Source organism: Callospermophilus lateralis, chromosome 13 (assembly GCF_048772815.1).
Source record: "Callospermophilus lateralis isolate mCalLat2 chromosome 13, mCalLat2.hap1, whole genome shotgun sequence".
Classification (NCBI taxonomy): domain Eukaryota; kingdom Metazoa; phylum Chordata; class Mammalia; order Rodentia; family Sciuridae; genus Callospermophilus; species Callospermophilus lateralis.
In genome coordinates this window covers 8,365,668-8,391,486 of record NC_135317.1, presented here as the reverse complement: position 1 = coordinate 8,391,486, position 25,819 = coordinate 8,365,668, and the positions used below count along the sequence as shown (strand labels likewise).

The following is a 25,819-nucleotide window of genomic DNA, read 5'->3' as shown; positions in this document are numbered from 1 at the left end:
GGCATCGGGGTTGGTTCCACAGTCTAGCTATTGTGAATTGCGCTGCTATGAACATTGATGTGGCAGTATTCCTGTAGTACGCTCTTTTGAGGTCTTCAGGGAATAGTCCGAGAAGGGCAATAGCTGGGTCAAATGGTGGTTCCATTCCCAGCTTTCCCAGGAATCTCCATACTGCTTTCCATATTGGCCTCACCATTTTGCAGTCCCACCAGCAATGTACAAGAGTACCCTTTTCCCCACATCCTCGCCAGCACTTGTTATTGTTCGACTTCATAATGGCTGCCAATCTTACTGGAGTGAGATGGTATCTTAGGGTGGTTTTGATTTGCATTTCTCTGACTGCTAGAGATGGTGAGCATTTTTTCATGTACTTGTTGATTGATTGTATGTCCTCCTCTGAGAAGTGTCTGTTCAGGTCTTTGGCCCATTTGTTGATTGGGTTATTTGTTTTCTTATTGTTTAATTTTTTGAGTTCTTTGTATACTCTGGATATTAGGGCTCTATCTGAAGTGTGAGGAATAAAAATTTGTTCCCATGATGTAGGCTCCCTATTTACCTCTCTTATTGTTTCTCTTGCTGAGAAAAAACTTTTTAGTTTAAGTAAGTCCCATTTGTTGATTCTTGTTTTTAACTCTTGTGCTATGGGTGTCCTATTAAGGAATTTGGAGCCCGACCCCACAATATGTAGATCGGAGCCAACCTTTTCATCTATCAGACGCATAGTCTCTGATTTGATATCAAGGTCCTTGATCCATTTTGAGTTAACTTTTGTGCATGGCGAGAGGAGGGGATTCAGTTTCATTTTATTGCATATGGATTTCCAGTTTTCCCAGCACCATTTGTTGAAGATGCTATCCTTCCTCCATTGCATGCTTTTAGCCCCTTTATCGAATATAAGACAGTTGTAATTTTGTGGATTGGTTTCTGTGTCCTCTATTCTATACCATTGGTCCACCCGCCTGTTTTGGTACCAGTACCATGCTGTTTTTGTTACTATTGCTTTGTAGTACAGTTTGAAATCTGGTATCGCTACACCTCCTGATTCACACTTCCTGCTTAGAATTGCTTTTGCTATTCTGGGTCTTTTATTTTTCCATATGAATTTCATGATTGCTTTATCTATTTCTACAAGAAATGCCGTTGGGATTTTGATTGGCATTGCATTGAACCTATAGAGAACTTTTGGTAATATTGCCATTTTGATGATGTTAGTTCTGCCTATCCATGAACAGGGTATGTTTTTCCATCTTCTGAGATCTTCTTCTATTTCTCTCTTTAGGGTTCTGTAGTTTTCATTGTATAAATCTTTCACCTCTTTTGTTAGGTTGATTCCCAAGTATTTTATTTTTTTTGAGGCTATTGTGAATGGGGTAGATGTCCTCATTTAAAGTTCAGAAGATTTGTCGCTGATATACAGGAATGCCTTTGATTTATGCGTGTTGATTTTATATCCAGCCACTTTGCTGAATTCATTTATTAGCTCTAGTAGTTTCTTTGTAGACCCTTTTGTGTCTTCTAGGTATAGGATCATATCATCCGCAAACAGTGATAATTTAAGTTCTTCTTTTCCTATTTTTATGCCTTTAATTTCTTTCGTCTGTCTAATTGCTCTGGCCAGTGTTTCGAGAACTATATTGAATAGAAGTGGTGAGAGAGGGCATCCCTGTCTTGTTCCAGATTTTAGAGGGAATGCCTTCAGTTTTTTTCCATTTAGAATGATGCTAGCCTGAGGCTTAGCATATATAGCTTTTATAATTTTGAGGTAAGTTCCTGTTATCCCTAGTTTTTCTAATGTTTTGAACATAAAGGGATGCTGTACTTTGTCAAATGCTTTTTCTGCGTCCACTGAGATGATCATATGGTTCTTATCTTTAAGTCTATTGATGTGGTGAATAACGTTTATTGATTTCCGTATATTGAACCAGCCTTGCATCCCAGGGATGAATCCTACTTGATCATGGTGCACAATCTTTTTTATATGTTTTTGTATACGATTTGCCAGAATTTTATTGAGGATTTTTGCATCTAAATTCATTAGGGATATTGGTCTGTAGTTTTCTTTCTTTGAGGTGTCCTTCTCTGGTTTGGGAATCAGGGTGATATTGGCCTCATAGAATGAATTTGGGAGTTCTCCCTCTTTTTCTATCTCCTGAAATAGATTATGGAGTATTGGTATTAGTTCCTCTTTAAATGTTTTGTAAAACTCTGCTGTATATCCATCCGGTCCTGGGCTTTTCTTGGTTGGTAGTCTTTTGATGGCTTCTTCTATTTCCTCCCTTGATATTGATCTGTTTAGGTTGTTTATAACTTCCTGATTCAATCTGGGTAGTTCATATGTCTCAAGGAATTTATCTATGCCTTCACTATCTTCTATTTTATTAGAGTATAGGGTTTCAAAATAATTTCTAATTATCGTCTGTATTTCTGAATTGTCTGTTGTGATGTTGCCTTTTTCATCCCGTAAGCTAGTAATTTGGGTTCTCTCTCTTCTTCTCTTTGTTAGTGTGGCTAGTGGTCTATCAATCTTATTTAATTTTTCAAAGAACCAACTTTTAGTTTTGTCAATTTTTTCGATTGTTTCTTTTGTTTCGATTTCATTGATTTCTGCTCTAATTTTAATTATTTCTTGCCTTCTACTGTATTTGCTGCTGATTTGTTCTTCTTTTTCTAAGGCTTTGAGGTGTAGTATGAGGTCATTTATTTGTTGGCTTTTCCTTCTTTTAAGGAATGAACTCCATGAAATGAATTTTCCTCCGGTCTGGCTGGGCGGCTGTCGCCAGTTGGTAGTCTTTTGATGGTTTCTTCTATTTCCTCAAGTGATATTGGTCTGTTTAGGTTGTCAATATCCTCCTGACTCAATCTGGGCAGATCATATGACTTAAGAAATTTATTGATGCCTTCACTATCTTCTATTTTATTGGAGTATAAGGATTCAAAATAATTTCAGATAATCTTCTGTATTTCTGAAGTGTCTGTTGTGATATTGCATTTTTCATCCCGTATGCTAGTAATTTGAGTTCTCTCTCTTCTTCTCTTCATTAGCGTGGCTAAGGGTCTGTCGATTTTATTTATGTTTTCAAAGAACCAACTTTTAGTTTTGTCAATTTTTTCAATTGTTTCTTTTGTTTCGATTTCATTAATTTCAGCTCTGATTTTAATTATTTCTTGCCTTCTACTTCTTTTGCTGTTGTTTTGCTCTTCTTTTTCTAGGATTTTGAGATGAAGTATTAGATCATTTATTTGTTGGTTTTTTTCTTTTTTTTTAAGGAATGAACTCCAAGCAATGAATTTTCCTCTTAGAACTGCTTTCAATGTGTCCCATAGATTCCGATATGTTGTGTCTGTGTTTTCATTTATCTCTAAGAATTTTTTAATTTCCTCCTTGATTTCTTCTATAACCCATTGCTCATTCAGTAACCTATTGTTCATTCTCCAAGTGATGCATGATTTTTTCTTACTTCTTTTATCGTTGATTTTCAATTTCATTCCATTATGATCAGATTAGATGCATGGTATTATCTCTACTCCTTTATATTGTCTAAGAGTTGCCCTGTGACATAATATATGATCTATTTTTGAAAAGGATCCATGTGCTGCTGAGAAAAAAGTGTAACTGCTTGATGTTGGGTGGTATATTCTATATATGTCAATTAAGTCTAGGTTATTAATTATGTTTTGAGTTCTATAGTTTCCTTATTCAACTTTTGTTTGGAAGATCTGTCCAGTGGTGAGAGAGCTGTGTTGAAGTCTCCCATGATTATTGTATGGTGGTCTATTAGACTCTTGAACTTGAGAAGAGTTTGTTTGATGAACATAGCTACACCATTGTTTGGGGCATATATATTTATGATTGTTATGTCTCGTTGGTGTATGGTTCCCTTGAGCAGTATGTAGTGTCCCTCTTTATCCCTTTTGATTAACTTTGGCTTGAAATCTATTTTATTTGATATGAGTATGGACACTCCTGCTTGTTTCAAAGGTCCATATGAGTGATATGATTTTTCCCAACCTTTCACCTTCAGTCTATGTATGTCTTTTCCTATCAAATGCGTCTCCTGAAGGCAGCATATTGTTGGGTCTTGTTTTGTGATCCATTCTACTAGCCTGTGTCTCTTAATTGGTGAGTTTAAGCCATTAACATTTAGGGTAATTATTGAGATATGGGTTGTTCTTCCAGCCATATTTGTTTATTTATGTTACTAAACATGGTTTGTTTTCCTCTTTGATTATTTCAAACCCCCCCCCCCTTTACTGTACTACCTCCCGCTGTTGGTTTTCATTGATATTTTCCATTTCCTCTTCCTGTAACATTTTGCCAAGGATGTTTTGAAGAGATGGTTTTCTAGCTGCAAATTCTTTTAACTTTTGATTATCATGGAAGGTTTTAATTTCATCTTCCATCCTGAAGCTTAATTTCGCTGGATACACAATTCTTGGTTGGAACCAATTTTCTTTCAGTGTTTGAAATATGTTATTCCAGGATCTTCTAGCTTTCAGAGTCTGTGTTGAAAGATCAGCTGTTATCCTGATTGGTTTGCCCCTAAATATAATCTGCTTCCTTTCTCTTGTAGCTTTTAAAATTCTCTCCTTACAGAATGCCTATATTTTATTTGTTTATTTTTATGTGGTCTGAGGATTGAACCCAGTGCCTCATGCATGGTAGGCAAGCCCTCTGCTGCTGAGCTACTGTCCCAGCTTCTCATTGGAGTATTATTGCATCTTAAAAAGAAGGACATTCTGATATATGCCACAGCATGGAAGAACCTTGAGCACATTGTGCAAAACAAAATAATCCTGTAAGGAAAAGAAAATCACTCTGGTGATTCCACTCCCCTGAGTGTCCCTAAAGTAATCAAATTCTCAGAGACAGAATGCAGAGTGTGGTGGACCAGGTTTGAAGCATTTACTAAGGATGATGTGTCAGTTTGGTATGATGGAAAGTGTTCTGTGGATGGATGGTGATGATGGCTGCAAAGCAATGTGAATGTACTCAATGCCACTGATCTACACTCTTAAAAATGGCTAAGATGGCCAGGCATGGGACATTTGCTTGTAATCCCAGTGACTGGGGAGGCAGAGGCAGAAATGCAAGATCCAGGCCATCCTGAGAAATTTAGGAAGAGCTTATGTTTCAGATTTTGGGATGTCCTCAAAAACTCAATTGGAGACAATCATTTCACCATTTAGAGGTGAAATGATTAGGGATTAAGATTTTTAACCTAATCAGTGCATTAATGCCCTGATAGAATAAACTGGGTGGAACCTATAGGTAGGTAGGATGTGGCTGAAAAAGGAGGGTCATTAGGGGGGGTGTGCCTTTGGGGTATACATGTTGTCCATGTTCAGCAGAAGTCTCTCTCTGCTTCCTGATATCATGTCCTGCTTTAATCTAGCACAGCCTTCCACCATGAGGTTCTGACTCACCTTGGACCCAGAACAATGGAGTCTGCCAACTAGGGACTGAGATCTCTGAAACCTTGAGCTGCAAATAAACTTCTCCACCTCTAATTGTTCTTATCATATATTTGGTTACAGTAGTGAAAAAGCTGACTAAAACACTATGTCTCAAACTAAAAAATAAAAAGGCTGGGGATGTAGCTCAGTAGCAAAAAATCCCTGGGTTCAATCCCCAGTAAGAAAAAAGAAAACAACAAATACAGGCTAACATGAATAATTGTATTATATATATATATGGCAGAGGTACCGGGGATTAAACACAGGGGTCAGGGGCACTCCACCACTCCCAGCCCTGTTTTGTGTTTTATTTAGAGACAGGGTTTCTCTGACTTGCTTAGCACCTCGCTTTTGCTGAGGCTGGCTTTGAAATAACAGTCCTCCTGCCTCAGCCTCCAGAGCCGCTGGGATTACAAGCATGTGCCATTGTACCCAGCTGTAATATATATTTTATTCCAATTTTATGTATTATAAAGAACACAGGAAACAAAGGGGAGTCCAAGTACATACAAGAGAGCAAAGGCCTCTGGCTTTTCACAACTCTGAAGTCCCAAATTACTTAGAAGGAGGTTCTGTTTTTATTTTGCACATTGAGTATCAACTTTTGGATTACTGTCTGGTGAAAATAACAGTCCGGGACACATCCCCTCCCACTGAGCAGCCAAGGTGTCCTGTCTCATGTCTTAATTTTCCAGCAGAGGTTTGTTCCAGTCCTTCACAAGGAGGGTGCACGTGAGTGAAAAGCAGCCCTCCTCATCCTGCTGTCATTCCCCTCCCACTACAGAGTGGGTGCCTGCAGATTGATATGTGAACTAAGGGACAGAAGGGACACAGATGAGAAGTGCATATTTCCTGATTGAAGAGTTGGCTTTCACTCACAGATACATTGGGGCCTAACAAATTGTGTTGTTTTCCCTGAAATCTGGTTTTTCTAACTGGGGTAGAGCAGGGTTCAGGGGAGCACACCTGTAATCACAGCTTCTTGGGAGGCCCAGGCAGGGAAAGAAATTCAGGTTGAAACTAGGTTCATTCTAGATACAAGCCCTACTTCCTGCATGCTGTTTTCACTGGCATTCCTTATTTAACTTTTAGTCCCCAAACTCCTAAGAATCCTTTCCTTAGGCCCTTTCATGATTCTCTTGCCTTCTCTCCTTTCCAGCTGGGGCTAAGAAACTAACAAACATGGTAACACAAGCCTTAGGAAAACCTCTGCTGAGCAGAATCACAAAGAAGGAACTGGCTGTTTTATTCTTAATCAAGCAATAAATATAATTTAAAAAAAATAAGAACCATGTTTTTGTCTTTAAGAGAATTTTTTAATATTTATTTTTTAGCTTTAGGTGGACCCAATATCTTTATTTTACATTTAGGTGGTGCTGAGGATCAAACCCAGTGCCTCATGCATACTAGGCAAGCACTCTACCACTGAGCCACAATCCCAGCCCCTAAGAGAATTTTTTAATGATCTTTTCAGTATTAAATGACAGTAGAATCTATTTTGATATATTTATACAAACATGGAATACATCTTAATCTAATCAGGATCTCAGTCTTGTGGATGTACACAATGTTGAGATTCACTCTGGTGTGTTCATGCATATACATAAAAAACTTATGTCAGAAGAAATCCACTATCTTTCCTATTCCTATCTCCCACCCTTCATTCACCTGTGTTTAAACTACTGAATTTTTGTTTCCTCACAACTTGTTGTAGATTAGCTTCCATGTATCAGAGAATATCAATCTTTGACTTTTGAGGGATTTGACTTAATTCACTTAGCATTATATTCTCCAGATCCACCCATTTACAAGTGAATGTCTTCTTTATGGCTAAGTAATATTCCATTGTACATATCTACTACAATTTCTCTATCCATTCATCTGTTGAAGGGCACAAAGATTTGTTCCATAGCCTAGATATTATGAATTGTGCTGCTATAAATATTGATGTGGCTACATTACTGTAGTATGCTGATTTGAAAACTTTTGGATATATACCAAGGAGTGGGATAACTGGGTTAAATGGTTCCTAGTTTTTCAAGGACTCTCCATACTTCTTTCCAGAGTGGTTGCACTGACTCAACTGTTATAGAAATATGGTGCTGGATGAGCACTCTACCGCTGAGCCACAATCCCAGCCCCATAATCCAATCCCCAGTCCAAGCTCTCTCCCAGTTTATCCTAGAGTATCTTAAAATGTTTCTGGTCCTCAAAAAAGCTTAGGTTTCATTCATAAATTCTAAAGGCTTTCAGTTGCCCTGCTTAACAGGAAATATCTGGGAAGGTGCCCATGTCTACATTCCTTAGAAACAAAGGATATTTTTTGAAAAAATATTCTGGTTTTGAAGGAGAGTAGTTGAATTGAAGAAGTCTTGGAAGGAAGCCTGGGTCAGAGAATGAGGACCCACCTTATTTTGATCCCATTATGGCCTTGGTATGCCCTTCACTAAATGTGAATGTACTACACATGGTTCTAATTTGAAATCTCTCATGACATTAAATGGGGAAGTGTTGGCTTTACTAGGAGAGGCACACTCATCTCAGTGCACACTGAGTTTCAGAGAATTCAATTCTGCCAGGAAAAACAGCTAATCAATGAGAGAAACTGATTGAACATACTTAAATCATATGCCACATTTATTGATTGTAATCCCAAAGCAGTTTTTCTGAAAATAGTTATATTTCATTTTACTGTTCTTACTTCCACTAATGTAACATCACTGCACTGCAAAATTAACTCTGCAAAATGAAGTTCCCAAGGCGTGTTTCTTGATTTTGATACCAAGTGATAGAAAACATTACATCATCCCATATGAAAACATTTTCCTTAGACTCCTTGTTTCTTTCATCTCCTTTTGAAAGAGTTATAATCAAGGACTGTTTCAAAGAGTGATTCTTTCTCCTTTCACAAGTCGGGCTCGAAACATCCAAATATCCTGGAAATAATACCAAACAGAATGAGTGTGTGGAACACATCCATTGGCCTATTCCCCACAAAAGATTTCTAGGCTCTACAAATGGTTAAATAGGAAAACAATGCTATGATTATTATACTGATTAATAAATAAACAAGCTTTGAAACTGCAATTAATTCTCTTGCCAAGAATCAAAACAATGCCAACTGCATGGAGTCAGTGGATCCCCAAGCTGTCGGCCTCGCTGATCACAGGTAATGCACCAGGAGGGTGGCTGTGATGCTCAGTCACAGCAGTTTACAACCGTTCTCTCGGCTTGTCTTTTTGTTACTTGCCTGAACCACTTTGAGGTGGCAACTCTGATGAGATCGTAGCAGTGAACATGGTACCATGGATACTGGTTTACTTGGGTGTGGGGAGGGGGTACTGGAGATGGAACCCAGGGCCACTCTCTATTGATCTATATCCCCAGGCTTTTTATTTTCCATTTTGAGACAGGGGCTCACTACGTTGCTGAGGCTGGCCTCACTTGCAATCCTCCTGCATCAGCCAAACTGTGAAGTAGGTGGGATTACAGGCATGTGCCACAACGCACCCTGCTGCAATTATTAATAAAGCAATTGAGACCTTCTAATTTCTTGTTTCTTTTTTATTGCTAAGCATACAGCAAGATATGGTGAAAACAATGATTTCAGAATTAGGCCTGACTTTGAAATCTAGCTCTGCTTCTTAGGCCAATCTCTGGGACTCCAATTTCTCCTTTACAACAAGTGTTCATTGCATTCTGGTAAAAAAAAAGCAGAAATGGGACATGGATGTGTTTTTGTTTTTTCAAATTCTTTGATTTGTAATTGGACACAATACCTTTATTTTATTTATTTATTTTTATGTGATGCTGAGGATTGAACCCAGTGCTTGCACATGCTGGGTGAGCACTTTACTGCTGAGTCTCAACCCCAGCCCCATGGAAGTGTTTTTATAAGTTAGAATTATGAGTTTGTATTGTTATTCTATTATTCTATTGTTACTCTAAATATATCTGATAAGCTCTAACTTATGAGATACTAAAATAGTGGAGTTCATTCAGGAAAACCTTCACAAACTTCTAATGTAATGTACATTCCAGGACCCGTCAGCTACCCAAAATTCGTGGGTGCTCACATCCCTGCAATAAAATAACCTCTGTACATCCTCCCATATGTTTTAAATCACCCCTAGATTACTTACAGCACCTGGTGCAGTAGAAACATGAGGTAGTTTTTAGGTAGGAAATAATTATTAGGAAAAAATGTCTGTACATGTTCAGTACAGATGCAATTTTTTTTTCAAATATTGTTTAATATTCTGAATATTTTTTTTTCCAATATTTCACTTGGTTGAATCCCCAATCATGGAGCATTTTTAGACAAGGGACATATTGGTAGGTTCTAAAAGGAGAAGCAAGATTCTCCACCCTGGAAAGCTGTTCCAAAGGTTCCCAAAGGCACTGTGGCATCCCTCTGATGTGCTGAGCCTTAACAACATCCTGGATGGCCTAGAGTCATCATCACTCTCAGTCTCTTGGGGGAAGGGGCATGCCTGCATCATCATTATCTCATACCAATAAAATAAATAGGAGGCACTTCTTGATTCAGAGCCTAAAATGTGTGTTTTATATAAAGTGAAGATGTTTATTTAATTCCCTGGATTGATAATTTGCCTTCTGCTCATCAGCATCATGGAATATCCACCAGTTAAAAACAGACACTTTCCAAGTGATGCATATCAATTAGGAAAGCACATGAAACACTGTCTAATGCCCCCTTAGATGTGTTCATCTCTGCTCCATGCACATTATGCCTCTCATAAAACTCCAGATGCACATTTACCAAATGGAACACTGACCCCAGAACTGCTCTGTGGAGTCTGACTGGATTTCCTAATAAAAATGTACTTTGCCAAGAAAGGAGGCCCGATTGAAGTCCTAAACCTTTAAGTTTGCTTCTATGCATACAGAATTTCCCTTATCCTTCATTTCAAATTAAATTAGGAATGAATTAAGCACATGAAAACAAGAAACTTCAAACATCTTGGTTTTTTCATGCAAGTGTACCTTCAAGTTTAAGCCACTTTCAGTTCCATACAATCTGTCTGCTATTCCCACAACTTCTTTCTCAATGTTTTCTTGAATGGTGCCCTTCACGTCGATGTAGTGGCAATCAGCGCTGGCGAAATGGCAGGAAATTGCCTGTGCAGAGTGAACAATCGATAATGGAGAAAAGAACCCCATGAATGCAACATCCAAGCTAGGAGTTCTCCTTGCAGAAAGTCAATTCTTCCACCCAGAATTTGACATGAATGCAACATCCGAGCTAGGAGTTCTCCTTGCAGAAAGTCAATTCTTCCACCCAGAATTTGACATCTAAACTAGCAGAACACTCCATGACATCCCAAATCTGTCTCTTTGTAGGTCAGCCTCTCCATCCTATTCCCAACTGAAGGCTAATTAAGAAATTACAAAAGATTTTTTTTTTTTTTTTTTACCTAGCTATACTATTTATTTCTTAAAGGTATATGTAGGACAGGGGGCATAACTACCTAAGTAACTGATCTTCACATTTTTAAGCATTTAAGTTTTCCCAATGAGTGTATACCTCCACATCCTAAAAAAAGAATATACCCCTCTGTGGTTCATCATCTTCTTAGTCATAAACCTTAGATACCCAGTAAAATTTGGGACACGTTATTATCGAAATGGCAATTTTTATAAAAACTTTCTGCTGTGCCCCAAATTTTGAACTTCTAAAGTGCAGATCCAACCTCAAATTTCTGTGCAAGTCCAGTGCCAAGCAGAGCCACATCAAGACCCAAGGCAAAAAGAATTATTGTATATTCCTACATCCAAGTTGTTAGGAAATAATTGTAAATATTCTTCCAGAACATTAAAATAACTGAAAAATATGGAAATATTGCAATATTAATATTCTACAACTGACATCACTATTTGCATCTTTGTGCCTGCACCCCCATAGTTACATGACTTGAGAGTTATTCTAGTAGAGGTACTTCCTGTCTTTTACTTAAATTTTTGGCATTGAGGACAGCATAGATGTTTTGCATTAATATTGACTTAGTAAAACACCACTTATTTTGATGGCTGAGATTTTGGTAGCCCCTTCAATTTCATCCTCAGGCAATGTTCCAACTTGTATCAACCTGTGCCAGGCCCTGGTGAACCTGGTGCAAATATAAATAAATGAAGTCTGCAACCCTCTACTCAGGGTTAGAACAGGGATCAGTGGGAATGAGGGAACAAATTTGGAAACCCCACTGAATCTTAAAGAAGTCTCAATAACCATGTTACCTTGGGGAAAAGTGAACCGACAATACTATGATATCTGCTGAATTTGAGAGAAGTGAGAAATCAGAGAAATTGTAAAGAATTCTGTCCATTTTTAAATGTGACCAAATTATTTAATTTAAAACATGAGATTGGAAGGGGATAAATATGGCTGCGTGCTAAATCTCATTTTGAGCAGCCAATTCAGAACCTTTGCTTCAGATGAATACTATTTTCCCGATAATAATATGATAAATTTTCTTCTTGTTCTAGTTACCCTGAGCAATATAATTTCCAAATGTGATTATTTGAGTATTTCAGCCATTGTTTTTGCCTCAGAAAGCAGAAGCTGTGCACTGCAAGGTGAGCTACTGCTCTGAAGCAATTTCACAAATGACCAAGATTCAAGAGCAACAGGTTTAGGACACCTGGCTTTTAGGTTAGGGCATCTGGCTTCTCACAGAGTAGAGCAAAAACAAAACAAAACAAACAAACAAACAAAAGCACTAAAAAGACAAATATACTTTCTGGCAAGTAAACTGGAAAAAACAGTCCAATTTAGTAAAAAGTCATAAGTCTTTACATGTTACTATACCTATGACTTTCTGTTTTGAACTCATCTTTTAAAAACTGGATGCATACTTTCCGGAATCCTTGAGTTTGGTTCCGACCAGAACCATGGATGAGCAAAGGGTGAAAGAAAACGGTGTCTCCCTTCTCCATCACAAGGTGCACTCGGGTATAGTCTTCGTCATAGTCCTGGATCCCATGGAACATGGCGTTAACTCCACCCTGGAACACATAAGACAGGCACAGTTTACAGTGGAGGAAGAAACCAATGCTTTGTGTATGACTTGGCAGGGACAGCAAGGGTTCTCTGACTTCTTCCAAGAGAAAGACTTACCTAAATTAAAATCTTAAATTAAAAAAAAATGCAAAAGTCTGTGATATATCTGGGTTTTTAAACATCACCTGCTATGAGTACAGTGGTACACACCTGTGATCCCAGCTACTTGGGAGGCTGAGGCCAGGCATCACAAGTTCAGGGCAGACTAGCAAACTTAAATTTTAAGATTTGTACAAAGAGCTCAGTGATGGAGGGCTTGCCTAGCATGTGCAAGGCTCTGAGTTTGAACCCCAGCAATGCTACAAATTAAAATCACAGGTTATTAATAAGTTCAAGGGGTTTTTGACCAAATGAAAAAATGTTGAACTTTACCTACCCTTTCTCATTGAATTATAAATAATCTAAATCAGTTCTGCCTCTTGTGGTGAATGCAGGTGAACATCTTTCTTTTAGGCATTTACAGCCTCAATCTTAACATCCTTGCCGCAGCCTGACATTCTCCTCACCTAGAATTTTGTTCACATCATTCTTGTATTAATCAGGGTATTTTAGAGAGGCTAATTATTCTCCCCAAACCAAGTGGAGAATATGTTCAGTTTTTCGAAGCTCAAAGGACTAATGTCATAATCAGAATAAAAAGAGAAAAAAAAGTAAGTTTAAATACTGTGTTTGTTGATAACTATTTCCAAAAGTAGTCAGAACTCTAGGAAATGTGTATGTCCTTATTATAGAAACTAAAATGAGAAGTGACTACATTGGTGAGCCTTTATGTATCTGGGCAGAAGTGTCCCATTCCTCAGCTAAGAGTATCCTTTTTGGCAATTACCATTGTCATTGTGCTTCACATTGCGACTTTGACCCCGTGCCCTTCTTTCCTGGCCAACGTGCATATTGACCCCTGCTAAGCTAAGCAAACCTTCCACTGCCACTGCTGTGAATCTCAGCAGCATCTCAGACACCAGTCTGCTCCCCTAGCCTTAGACGCCATTCCCTTCTGCTCAATCAGCCACAGCCTCCTTAGGATTGCACCAATCCTTGCCTGTCCCTGAACTTAACTGATGAATTTCACCATTTCCACTTTTATATCAGGATTCAGACTCAAATATTTCCACAGAACACAATCAGTAGTGCAAGAATTTGGAGAGAAAAGTCCTTGAAGCCATAGCCTTCACATCCTACAGAAGCAAGATTCAGTCTCCTTGCTCACCACAGCTATCCTTTCCAATGTGACCATCTTTGGGAATTTTAGGATCTTCTCGTCTAGCATCAAAAAGGCTGAGAATCTTCTCTCTGGATTTGCTACCTCTGAGTTCCTACACCTCCTGGGAATCATGAATCATGCCCCAGACTCATCATTCATGGGTACAGAAGCACATAATAGCTTCCCAGCATCAACATTTGAATGGATAAACCAACCATTGTTCAGCCATGCCTCAGAATACTACTCAGTAATGGAAAGGAACAAGCTACTGAGACATGAGTCAGGTTTCCTGAGCCTCTAAATACCTATGCTGTGCAACAGCAATTACTCAATAAAAAATATATATGCCACATGATTAGACTTATAAGACATTTTATAAAATGCAAATTAATCAATAGGAGCATAAAGCAGGTGAGTTCTTGCCTGAGGTAGGAGATAGAAAATATTCTCTTGATTGTGATGCCAGGTGTGTGTGTGTGTGTGTGTGTCAAAATGATTAAATTATATGCTGAATATATGTGCCATCTATTATATGACAAAACCCCATATTATTAGAAATTAAAAGCTCTTGCTGCTTCCTAAAAAGGGAACAACCCAATTTTCTTCATGTAACCTCCAAGTGTTAAAGTACTTTTTAATCCTGACCTAACATAGCTTTCCAGGCACTCCTCCCTCTCCTACTTCCTAACATGTGTCTCCACCCCCAGCCCATCAGAACTGGGATAACCTTCAATCTTTCCTACTCCACAGTGAGATCTGCACTTGTCAATAACTCTGATGCCTCCAAGGAGCCTTTTTGCGATAGAAAATCTACCTGTCCTTCAAGGCTCAGCTCAAACACCACCTTCCACCCCTGAGCCTCTGCTGGTCCTCACAAGGACAAGGAGACAATACCTCCCTCCCTTTCTCTACTCTAAGAGTCTTCAGTCAGTGGGCACGTCACAAACACCAGAGTTGAAGGGTTGATGTCTGACCTCTGCCATCAGGCCTCACCATCTCAGATCCTAGGCCCCTCCAACACAGGTACCCAATCTAGCTGGCTTTCACACCCATGATGAAAGAAAAATATAATGAATATTTGATATGATGTCCTGGAACTCCTCCTGATCCTAATTGCAAATTTCAGGACAATGCTTTGCTGAGAAAGGAAAGCAGTCTCATTTCTAAGCTTTTTGCACCTGATATAAAATTACAACAGTGAAAGAGATTCTGATCCAGACTCAGTGGTAATACAGACCTACCTCCCACTGGGGGTAGTCATGTGGCTTCAGGCAACCTTTGTGGGTGCCTGGGAGGACAACCAGACAGCCGTTGTTCCGGTCAATATGCTCCATGGCAGTCCAAGCACAAACAATGCGATTGCTGGGCCTGAAGGGGAAATAGTGCAGATCCTGGTGCAAGGGGTGCCGGGAAGTCTTCTTGCCTGAAATGAGCCTGCTGTCAAAAGGAGCTTGAGCCTCACAATTCTTATTTTTATTGTGTGTATGTATCTGTGTGTGTCTATGTGTGTGTGTTGTGCTGGGGATTGAACCAGGGCCTTGTGCAAGCAAGGTGAGAATTCTACCAATTGGGTTATATCCCCAGTCCCACAATTCTTGTTCTTTGCCTGAATACATAACACATTGACCTTCCCTTGCAGAAAACAACCACATCAAACATTGTGTGGTTTCCATTATGGAAATTCAGTCCCAAGAGAACAGAACCAAACAAATATAGCAGTCAACATGGGGCGTGGAATCTACACTTTCTTCTGAGTTTCTGGTTGCTGGGTGCTTACTCTCTTTACTAGGGAGCTGCATATACTTCATCATTTCTGTTGTGCTTTATTTCTCTGTCACTCTGAATTTGGCACAAGCTAGTAGGCAGTAGGAATTAAAAATAAAAAAAAAAGCTGGAAGAACTAAATTGAAGATAATGTTACAGAGTCAAATTTGAGGTCCACTTTAAAGTGGCTGATGCCAAAAACAGTTCTCTTAGAGGTCTTAATTCACAGGCATCCTGTGTACAGACAGTATCCATTCAGATTCATTGACCACAGGTACATTTTCCCCAGTTTGAGCTTAGAACTTGGTTCCCAAACCACTTCATCTCCCCAGGCAGGACATCCATGGAGGAAGACATTTAGTAACCCTGAGCTTCAGTCTCATCATATAAAAATCGCCCAGCTCTCAGAAGGAACTAAAAGTAGAAAATAATAAAGCCATTCATGGTTGATTTCTGTTACTGTTACAGAAAAATCTCTCCATGTGGTCTGAGAGCCACCTGCAGTAGAATCTCTGGGGGTGGGTATTAGAGACACTTGGGATCTACTTCAGAATTGGTGTCTCATTGAGGACTTAGATATAGGTTTGACAAGCACAAGGCACCACAAGGTGAATGTGACTTGTAGTAATAGCTTTCATCATGTTACTAATAATGATATCTTCAGATTAGAAATGCAGAATCCATGTAATTCTGGCTAAGAATGGTGGGTAAAGATCAGAGATGTTGAACAGAAGGAGTCTGTGATATAAGAACAGTCACATTTCTTAAACTTCCACTTCAGACAGCCAATCATTTGAAAATTTAGCAATAACATATCCTAAAATATTATCACATACTCCAAAGTTGATATTACATGAACTCTTTTAAGACTTAAACAAAAGCACTCAAATTGACTCAACCAAAGGAATTTGGTTACACACCTTACTGGAAACAACAACTTTACATATTTTAATTACACAATCTTTTTTTTCTTGCCTTTCTTTAACAAATAAGAGCCCTTTACCAGTATCTGGAGGTTTGTTTATTAGCATTGTGTGCATCGCCATGATATTGGGTCCAGTGAAGCACTCCACATACTTCAGAACCTGAGAAAAGGAAGAAGAAGAAAAACAACCTCATGGGAAATCAGAAGTGTAGGCAAGGGGCATAAAGGGTCCACACAGAATCAAAATGACAACAGTATAAACATCAACTGGTATTTTGCAATCTTGCCAAGCATGTATACCTCAAGGTTTAAAACCATTCTAAATTTCCAACACTGCAAATTAAATATGACTTTTTGAGCATGCCTGAAGAATAATCCAATGAGTGTGGTCATTCTCTCAACAACTCTTCCCTCAGGTTCATGAACCAAGCAGAGTAATGGTCAGAGAGAAAGAAATAGTGAACAAGAAAAGAAGGTCCCTTTCCCCATGGAGTTTTAGTCCCTTGAGAAGAAAGGAAAGTAGGGAATCTGAACGTCATGGATGATAGTGCTTCATCCACCATGAGATAGTTCTGGCTACAAGTGCTATGTTTGCTCCACCTGCAGACTTCTATTACCATCACAGCATGGGATGGTTGGGGGCCATTTTTCCTGGCCTTCTCTCCAGGGTGCTGGGTGGGACATCACAGGTGATTTACCTGTGCTATTTGTCCTCAGGAGTAAAACTGTCTAATAACATCTGGTTATGATTTTCCATGAGTGCTATATGGAAAGTCTCTTTCAAACCTATTTTAAACAAGTGGTTAGGAAAACATGGTGCTAAAAGGTGGGAGTGTACAAATACACTTGAGGATGCAGGAACTAATTTCAGAAGAATGCACAAAGCGCTCACCGCAAACAGAGCTTCAGTAGAAAGAATCTGCATCTCATGTTGTGCCTTCTGCACTGCTCAGGAGATTATATATATATATATATATATATATAAATAAAATAAGAGAAATATATATATGTAAGAAATACCCTTAAAGAAGAATAATTTCAAAAACAAAAACAAACCCTAATTTAGGCCAAGCCTTGTGACATATGCCTGTTATCCCAGCTCCTTGGGAGGCTAAGGCAGGAAAATCAAGGCCAGCCTCAACCACAGGATGACTCCTTCTCAAAAGAAAGAATAAAGAAGGTTGGAAGTTTAGTTCAGCGATAAAGTGCCCCAGAGTTCAATCCATAGTACCATAAATAAATAAAATTAAATAAAAACTAATTTAAGATTTGGGATTGTAGCTTAGTGGTAGAGTGAGCACATGTGAGGCCCTGGGTTCTATCCTCAGTACCACATAAAGATAGATAAATAAAATAAAGGTATTGTATCCATTTACAACTACAAATTAAAAAAAAAAAACTAATTTGAATTTAAAAGCAAATTCATTCCATCAACCTGATTTATGAAACAAATAGAAAAGTCAATACATTTACAAATACAGCCTCACAATTTTACCCCTGTTGATATTGAGTCTTGGAACAGCTGTTCCTCTTTAACACAAAATTTCTCTCTTTCTTAACAAAAGATAATTAGCACACTCCATAGCAGCGTTTCACTGTCTTGATGCTACTGGTATCTTGGTTGGGATAATTCTTGGGGGAGAGGGTGTCATAGGATGTCAGACCCCATTACCAACATCCTTGGTCCCTACCCAGTAGAAGCCACTAGTGTACCCACTGTGAGGTTATCATCACCAGGAAGACTTCACACATTGCCAGTATCCACTGGGATGCAAAATCACCTCCACCTGAGAGCTACCATACTAGCACCATGGGTAGAAGGGGATTAAATCCAGGACAACCAGTGGATCTTGGGGTAGACCTCCAGGCTAGCTATGAAGGAGAAACCAAAACAAGAGTAGTCTCTAACCTCTGGGAGAGTGCAGAATCTAAAGAGCTCCTTATCTTCCTGAAAATCCTGGATCTTCGAGATTGTTTTCTCACTTGGACTATATTCTGATTTTGCAATGGACACATCTCTCATTACCATCAGTCCTACTGGTTTCGACTCTTCTTTGCAGATCTTTTCAAATTCAACCCTAGAAAATTAAATATACAAACAATGTCATGACCTCTGCTCTAAGCCCCTGGTTGACCCTGACCTGTGCAAATAGCTGCAGATTCAGGAGCAGTTTCTACCATGCCAGCCCTCAGGCCTAGTGAGGCAGGGAGGAGGAAATGGCAAACTCAGAAATCGTGGTCTCCTAGCTGAAATCCACTGCCAGAATGATAATATTGCTTTGTTTAACACACCAGTAGGGAAACATTTTCATGATTACATTGTAATAATACGAGGTGAATATCCCTTATCTGAAATACTTAGAACTAGAATATTTCAGATTTCAGGTATTTTTTGGTTTGGGGAATATTGACATGTACATAATGAGCAAATTGTGATAGAGCATGCCTGTTTTCCCAGAGATGATGCTGCAGGATAGTAAATTTGAGACCAGTCAATTCAATTTCAAGACTGTCTCAAAATTAAATATACAAAGGACTGGGAATGGAACTTCATGGTAAAGTTTTCTTGAGTTCAATCCCAAGCACTAAAAATAAAAACAACCTTTTTTTTTTTTTTTAATTTTTGGTGACAGAGATTGAACTCAGGGGCACTCGCCCACTGAGTCACATCCCCAGCTCTATTTTGTATTTTATTTAGAGACAGGTCTCACTGAGTTGTTTAGCGCATCGCCATTGCTGAGGCTGCCTTTGAACTCAGGATCCTCCTGCTTCACCCTCCTGAGCCACTAGGATTACAGGTGTGTGCCACCTTGCCTGGCTGAAAATAATAATAATCTTAATAACAAAAATAATAATGAGATGTCCTGGAGATGACACCTAAGTCTCATCCCCAAATTACTTTATGCTTCCCGTATACCTTATACACATACCTTAAAGGTAATTTTATACAATGTTTTTAGTGTATCTGTATTGTGGCCAAGATCATCACATGGGTAAGGCATGGAATTTTTCCCTTTCGATATCATCTTGGTGCTCAATGATTCGTATATCAAATTTTCTGATAAGTGATGCTTGGCTTGTAATAGCAAATACTCCTATAGCACCTACCTTATACCAGGCATTGTTCACAGTGCTCTCCATATATTTTACCTTATTTTGTCCCAATAGTATGCCAGATCAGTGCTATTACTAAGCCCATTTTACAGAGGAATACACACAGGTATGGAAAACTTAGTTCATACTCTTTGGTCCAATACTTCTAGTTGTAAGTCTTTAATAAAATGACCTTAAAATGTCTGTGGGACACACCATGTTAAGTGGTAAAGCTGAGATTAAAGCCAGAAATTCTGGCTCCAGAGCCCATGCTTCTAAACACCTCCCAACAAAACTCATCACTCAACATACATGAACATGCAGAGGCTAATCTAACATGTACTCCCATCACATACATGACATACATATTTTATGAATTTTTATTCTTTTATTACAATTATACCTAATAGTAGAATCCATTGTGATATATTCACACTTACACAGAGTATCAATTGGTCAGTTTCATTCCCCAGCACCTCTCCTTTTCCTCCCCTCTTCCATCCCATGGACCCCTTTCCTATATTCTACTGATCTTTCTTCTGTTTTCATAAGACCTCTTTTTACCCCCTTGTTTCTCTCTGATTTCCACATATGAAAGGAAACAATGACCCTTGACTTTCTGAATCTTACTTACTGCACTTAACATGATATCCTCCAGTTCCACCCATTTCCCTGCAAATGACATAACTGCCATAAAACATTTTTTTGTGTGTAAAATAAGCAAGAGTATTTCTGCACCTAAAGCGTTGAATATCAGCATCAGATACTAGATTTTTAATAACAAGAAATCCATTTTCTTCATAAAATTTTCTCTGTTCCAGGCTTAGCACATCATTATCCAAAGTATACCTACAGGAGAAAAAGGCACCAAATTAGTACAAATTTTATATTACAACCTAACAGTATGTACCAAGAACCCAAGAAATCTTTGATCCAATACCTCTAGTGTAGGTCTTAAAGAAAATGATCTTAAAATGTTTGAAAAACTTCAGGTCCAAAATATTAACAATGGCCACAAAATGTACAGTAATAAAAGAAAAAATAATGACTGACATACCTACTTGATGGAGAATTAAAACTGAAGGACACAAGAGTGCAGAAAATTCAAATGATAATAAAATGATTACAATGATATAGACATGACACTATTTGTGAAAAGATGACTGCTGAGACACACACAAAAAAAAAAGTGAAAAACATTTTGCCAAATAGTGATTGTCTGAATAATAGAATTTTGGGTGATTTTTTAAAACAATTCCCTCTATTTCTCTGATTTTGAACTTTACTTTGTAGAGTGCACATATACGGTTTTCAGTTTGGGAACTAATCCAATAAATTTTATATTTTCAACTTAATACATTCTCAGAAGTAATCAAAGTAAACAAAAGCTAAATGAGAGTTCAACAAACAAGCGAATACAAATCATCTGTCTCTTAAGATAGAACTTTGACTATAACAATATTGATGAGGGTCAAGGCCTTCCCTTTAAAGGTGATTGAAGATAATAAACCTGGGTGAACACAATGATGTGGGCTTGTAATCCCAGAGATTCAGGAGACTGAAGGAAGAGGATGACAAGTTCTAAGCCAGCCGCAGCAATTAAGGGAGGCCCTAAGCATTTTAGACAGTCACTGTCTCAAAATAAAAAATCAAAAGGACTGGGGATACAGTTCAGTAGTAAAATTTAATCAACATACACACTCAGAAAAAGATAGTAAACCTGCCAGGTGTGGTATACACACTTCTATAATTCCAGCTACTCAGGAAGCTGAGGCAGGAAGACTGCCTGAGCCCTGGAGTGCAAAACAACCTGGGCAACATACAAGACCCACAACTCAAAAATATTAAAAAGAGGAGGATGGGGAGGGGGAGGGGGAGGGGGAGGAGGAGAAAGAAAGAAAAAGAAAAAGAAGGATATGAAGAAAAAGTAGAAAAAAATGTATATTGTAAACCAAAAAATTAGCTAATATTTCAGTTTAACTTAATTACAAACTAATTTAACTGTGATAACTCGTGGTTCCATTTTCAAAACTCAGATTATACATTTTCTGGTATTTTTTCTTCTTTCTGAATTTAAGAATAAATATAGAAAATTAAAGTCAAAGTCTTCAAAAACAATCACAATTCTACTAATTAGAACAATCCTAGAAAGAGAATGTGTATAATAAATTTTAATCTGGCAACATGGTATATTGTATATCATATCCAAGCTAACACTGGAAAAGCATTTATATACATAGTAAGAAAACCAATTAAAATTACATCTACTTACTGGAATTGCTGAGGATGGAAACTGGCAGGGGCAATAGGCCCTGAAGTGGGGGAAGCTACCTAACTAGTGAATTAAGGTGAACAAAGTAAAATTTGGGAGTCAAACTTGTCTAGAAACAACCACCTTCTCTGGGGTGGTTCTCACAGGAACCAGGTGCTCAGGTTTCCCACATCACCCTGACAGGTGCACACTGCTGCTTTAAGTTCTTTCATTTATATCACTTTGTCTCATTGTCACAATAATCTGAGGAGGTGGTGAGAATATCAGGGGCTTTATAGTGATATGCAAATGAATGGAAAACACTAAAAAGTTTACAAATGATTTAACTAGTAGAATAATGAGTTACATGTTTTTAATTTCCCATTTCAACTTATCTTCTTTAAACACACACACACACACAAACACACACACACACACACACACACACACACTCGACGTTATACTTCAAGAATGATTAGTCCTTATTCCAAAATATACCATTCTAAAAAACAATGAAGGCTGGAAAAAAAATTGTCACAAGTCTTTAAGAAGTCTAAGACTAGAGGAAACATTCACTATAAATCTTGGTCAGTGTTGTCCAAGATCATAGCCACCAGGCTATTTAAGCTGAAATTAATTGAATGTTAAAATGCAGTCCCTCACCTGCACTCATTCTAATTTGACCTATTTCAATGGCTCAATAACCACATATGGCTGGGGCTACTATATTGCACAATCCAAGCATGAAATATTTCACCATCACAGAAAGCCAAACTCAACAGTGCTGATATGGGGAAAAAAAAAAAAAAGAAAAACATCAAAAAACTATTCTCTAAGCTCAGCAATAGCAGGGTCAGAAAATCCATTAAAAAAAAAAAAAAAAAAAAAAAAAAAAATATATATATATATATATATATATATATATATATATATATATATCAAGAGGGTTGGGATTTAGCTTAGTGGTAGAACTCTTGCACCACACCTTGGGTTCCATTCCCAAAATGACAGAGATGAAAAACAAAGCAATGAGAGGCTGAACCAAGAAATCCTAATTATACTCCTAAATATATCCAGTCCCAGTGTATCACAACTATCAGTATTTAGTCTGCATCAGAAACAGAATATATAGGAGACCTCAGGGCAACACCTCTAGATTCTGATTCTGCAGTCTGAGTTGAATTGAGCCTTAGAATTTGCATTCCCCACCACTCCTGGGATGAAACCCAGGGCCCTGCAGTACCAGGCAAGCCCTCGACACCGAATTAAACCTACTGAGCTACACCTGCACAGCAAAGTCCTTTTCTAACAAGTTCTTCTGACAAATTCCCAGGGGATGCAGATGCCACTGGTCTATGGACCACACTATGACAAACACTGGAATAGTTAAATAGTTCAAATTTTTAATCTCTTCTATTCTCTGTTTCTCACTGTTCTACCACTGTAAAATGAACTGACATCCTCTCCTGGAGTCTCTTTACCACTTTACCATCCTATGGACAAAGTTTAAACTGGCAATGTTCTTCCATGTTGCTGCTTGGAAACCCACTGGGAAGAGCAACACTGAAAGTCCAAGACACAGCTATTAGACTCAACCTTAGGAGAGATGTCAGGATGTTAACAAAAAACAGAAGAGAGGCTACTGGCCTAAGGAAAAACTCCAGGCAGTTCCTACAGAGCTTCCCAAAGCACTCTCTGAATGAGCAGGCAAAAGCAGTTCAAGAAACCGATTTGATTAGTGGGTCCTATTCACACTCACACATTTCTGGATCTGTTCCTCCCCTACAAGCCTGGCACACACACCCTGCTGGCATTCACTTCTGAAGACTCAAGGACAACCCAGGCGCTGAATTCTAAGTCCTTTTCCAAACACCAAAGCAGACACTGCCAGGGTCCCCAGATCACCAGAGGCTGCCACAAAGCACAGAGCTCCACTAGCAAGTGGAGCAACCAGAAGCTCAGGCTGAGAGAGAGTTCCACCATTCTAGTGGCCTGTCCTCTAAGTCCCTTCCAGTCAGCTCTATGCTTCTGTATAATTGTCCTGGGGCATTTCTTGGTCTCCAGATATTCATTCGCAGAGGTCATGCACACTCAGTGTAGAAAACGACAAGGCAGCTGACTATGGCAAGGCCTCCTTTGGGACCCACCGCGGGCTCTAAGAAGGACCAGAAAGGTGGAGCGACGCGTTAGCTGCCACTGAAACCAGGAGGGTCCTGTACCCAATCGCCTGGAAAGAAGCTCTTGAGGGGGTGGGGGCCAGCCTCCACCCCGCTCCCAGGCGTCTGTTTGAGATGTCACCTTTGCGGGGATAGCAGCGCGGAGGGTCCAAAAGGGCATGCGAAGTGTCCCTCCTGCGCCCTGGAGGCCACCACCTAGGCCCGGGCCACCCCCAAGAACTAGGCTGCTGTGCTCCATCTGGACCGAGCCCAGCCCAGCCCAAAGGATACCACGGCACCGGCCGAAGGACGGCCGAGGTGCCCCAGAACCATCCGCAGGCGAGTGGCGGCGCGCTGCTGCGCCATGGCTGCAGAGAGGACACCCACCCGCGGGGCCTGGGCTCCACTTCATTTCCGGGCCGCCCCGCCTCCTGGCGAGAGAGGGAAGGCGCAGCGGCCCTGCGCGACTCCCGGGGCTCCGCCTCCCAGGCCCGGGGAAGAGACTCCCAGGGCCCCCGGGTCAGCTGGGTCGCCTGGCATCTGGGCTCCTTCTTCTCCTATGCGCTGTTTCTAATCCACAGGACCCTCGCTGGCGGACCAGAGCAACGCTCTTAACTTCATATCTTCAGTCCATCAACAACCAACTATCCTCGCGATTCTTCTCTCTACGGTTAAACCAGTAAAATCCAAAGGTTTATTCCTAAAAATCTGTCCTGCTGTTCCAAAGAGTTTTAATTTAGTGCGAATCCAGCCCAAAATATTAGCTTGACTGCCCCTCCCCCTTAAATGTATTAAATAAATGACTTCCAGAAAATTGTGATAAAGTTTAGCAAAATTTGAATTTTTTTTCTTTTTTTTTTACAGAACTAAAAGTTCTTTTGTAAGATCTCTTTGTATCATCTTGTTGTAAGACCTGCAGATGATTGGCATTGCATCTGCTCTCTCCTTCCTCTCATTTTCTCATTGGTTCTTTAGCAAGGAGTTACTTCCAGAATGTTGTTCCTAGTAAACTTGCTACCATGCCTTTAATGGAGTCTTTATATAATTTGGTGACAGTGCCATAGTACATCGTGACAATCAGCCCATAAGATATTATGTGTTTGTTCAGAGGGAACAACAGCCACTGGAAAATGGCCTACCCTTTGGCCTTCACCTTTGGGTTCTTTATGCCTTTCCCATGACATTCTTCACCTGTGTCCCAGAGTCTAGAGTCCTGCTCACAGAAGGAAATAAAATAAATTTTGAAATTCCAATGAAATACAGAGAAAGGACTGGGGATGTGGCTCAGTGATTAATTGCCCCTGAATTCAACACACCACCACCCCCTCCCCGCGGGGGGGAAAAAAGAACTTCCTTATTATCCAGCAATTTCATTTCTGGAATTGAAAGCCAAAAGATACTACATGAATGGAAAGCAGGTTCTCATTCATGCTCACAGTCGCACTGTTCGCAATCACTGAAAGGAGGAAAGCAACCCACAATGCAGAAGTCAATGAACAGAGTGCCATATAGACATACCATGGAATATTATTCAGTTTTTAAAAGGATGGATGTTCTGACACATGCCACAGCATGGAAGAACCTAGGACATTGTGCTAAGTGAAATAACCTGTCAGGAAAAGATACTTTGTATCTGAGTGTCCCTAAAATAACCAAATTCATTGAGCCAGGAGGTAGAATGTGGTGGCCCTGGCTAGGGGAAATGGGAAAGGAAAATTAGCATTGACTGGGGATGATGTGTCAGTTCAGTAAATTGAAAAGAGTTCTGTCAAAGGATGGTGATGATGGCTGCATAGCAGTGTGAATGTACTTAATATCACTGATCTACTCACTTAAAAATGGCTAAGATGGCCAGGTGTGGGAGCACATGCTTTTAAACTCAGTGACTGGAAGG

At 39.3% G+C, this 25,819-nt stretch overlaps 1 protein-coding gene across 2 annotated transcripts; it reads right to left on the bottom strand.

Annotated features, from left to right (window-relative positions):
- Positions 1-8,073: 8,073 nt before the first annotated feature.
- On the bottom strand, positions 8,074-24,370 carry LOC143379246 (phytanoyl-CoA dioxygenase, peroxisomal). Of its 2 annotated transcripts, XM_076831715.1 has the most exons (9): positions 24,217-24,352; positions 21,791-21,849; positions 20,257-20,367; positions 18,335-18,503; positions 16,504-16,585; positions 14,978-15,159; positions 12,331-12,480; positions 10,462-10,596; positions 8,074-8,390 (listed from the first exon to the last, which is right to left on the bottom strand). In XM_076831715.1, the coding sequence occupies exons 1-9, from the start codon at positions 24,289-24,291 to the stop codon at positions 8,337-8,339; spliced, it is 1,017 nt and encodes a 338-aa protein (XP_076687830.1). In that variant the 5' UTR covers positions 24,292-24,352; the 3' UTR covers positions 8,074-8,336. The 2 variants fall into 2 exon arrangements, with proteins under 2 accessions (XP_076687830.1, XP_076687831.1); XM_076831716.2 differs by lacking the exon at positions 21,791-21,849 and having other exon boundaries at positions 24,313-24,370.
- Between the last annotated feature and the right edge of the window lie 1,449 nt (positions 24,371-25,819).

Excerpts from the sequence above, each read along its gene's own strand:
- LOC143379246 (XM_076831715.1), bottom strand. The coding sequence starts at position 24,291 with ATGGCGCAGCAGCGCGCCGCCACTCGCCTGCGGATGGTTCTGGGGCAC. Across the intron at positions 16,586-18,334 it reads GATTCTGCACTCTCCCAGAG|GTTCTGAAGTATGTGGAGTG; the intron begins GTTAGAGACTAC and ends TCCTTTTCTCAG. Across the intron at positions 10,597-12,330 it reads AAACTCAAGGATTCCGGAAA|GCAATTTCCTGCCATTTCGC; the intron begins GTATGCATCCAG and ends CACTCTGCACAG.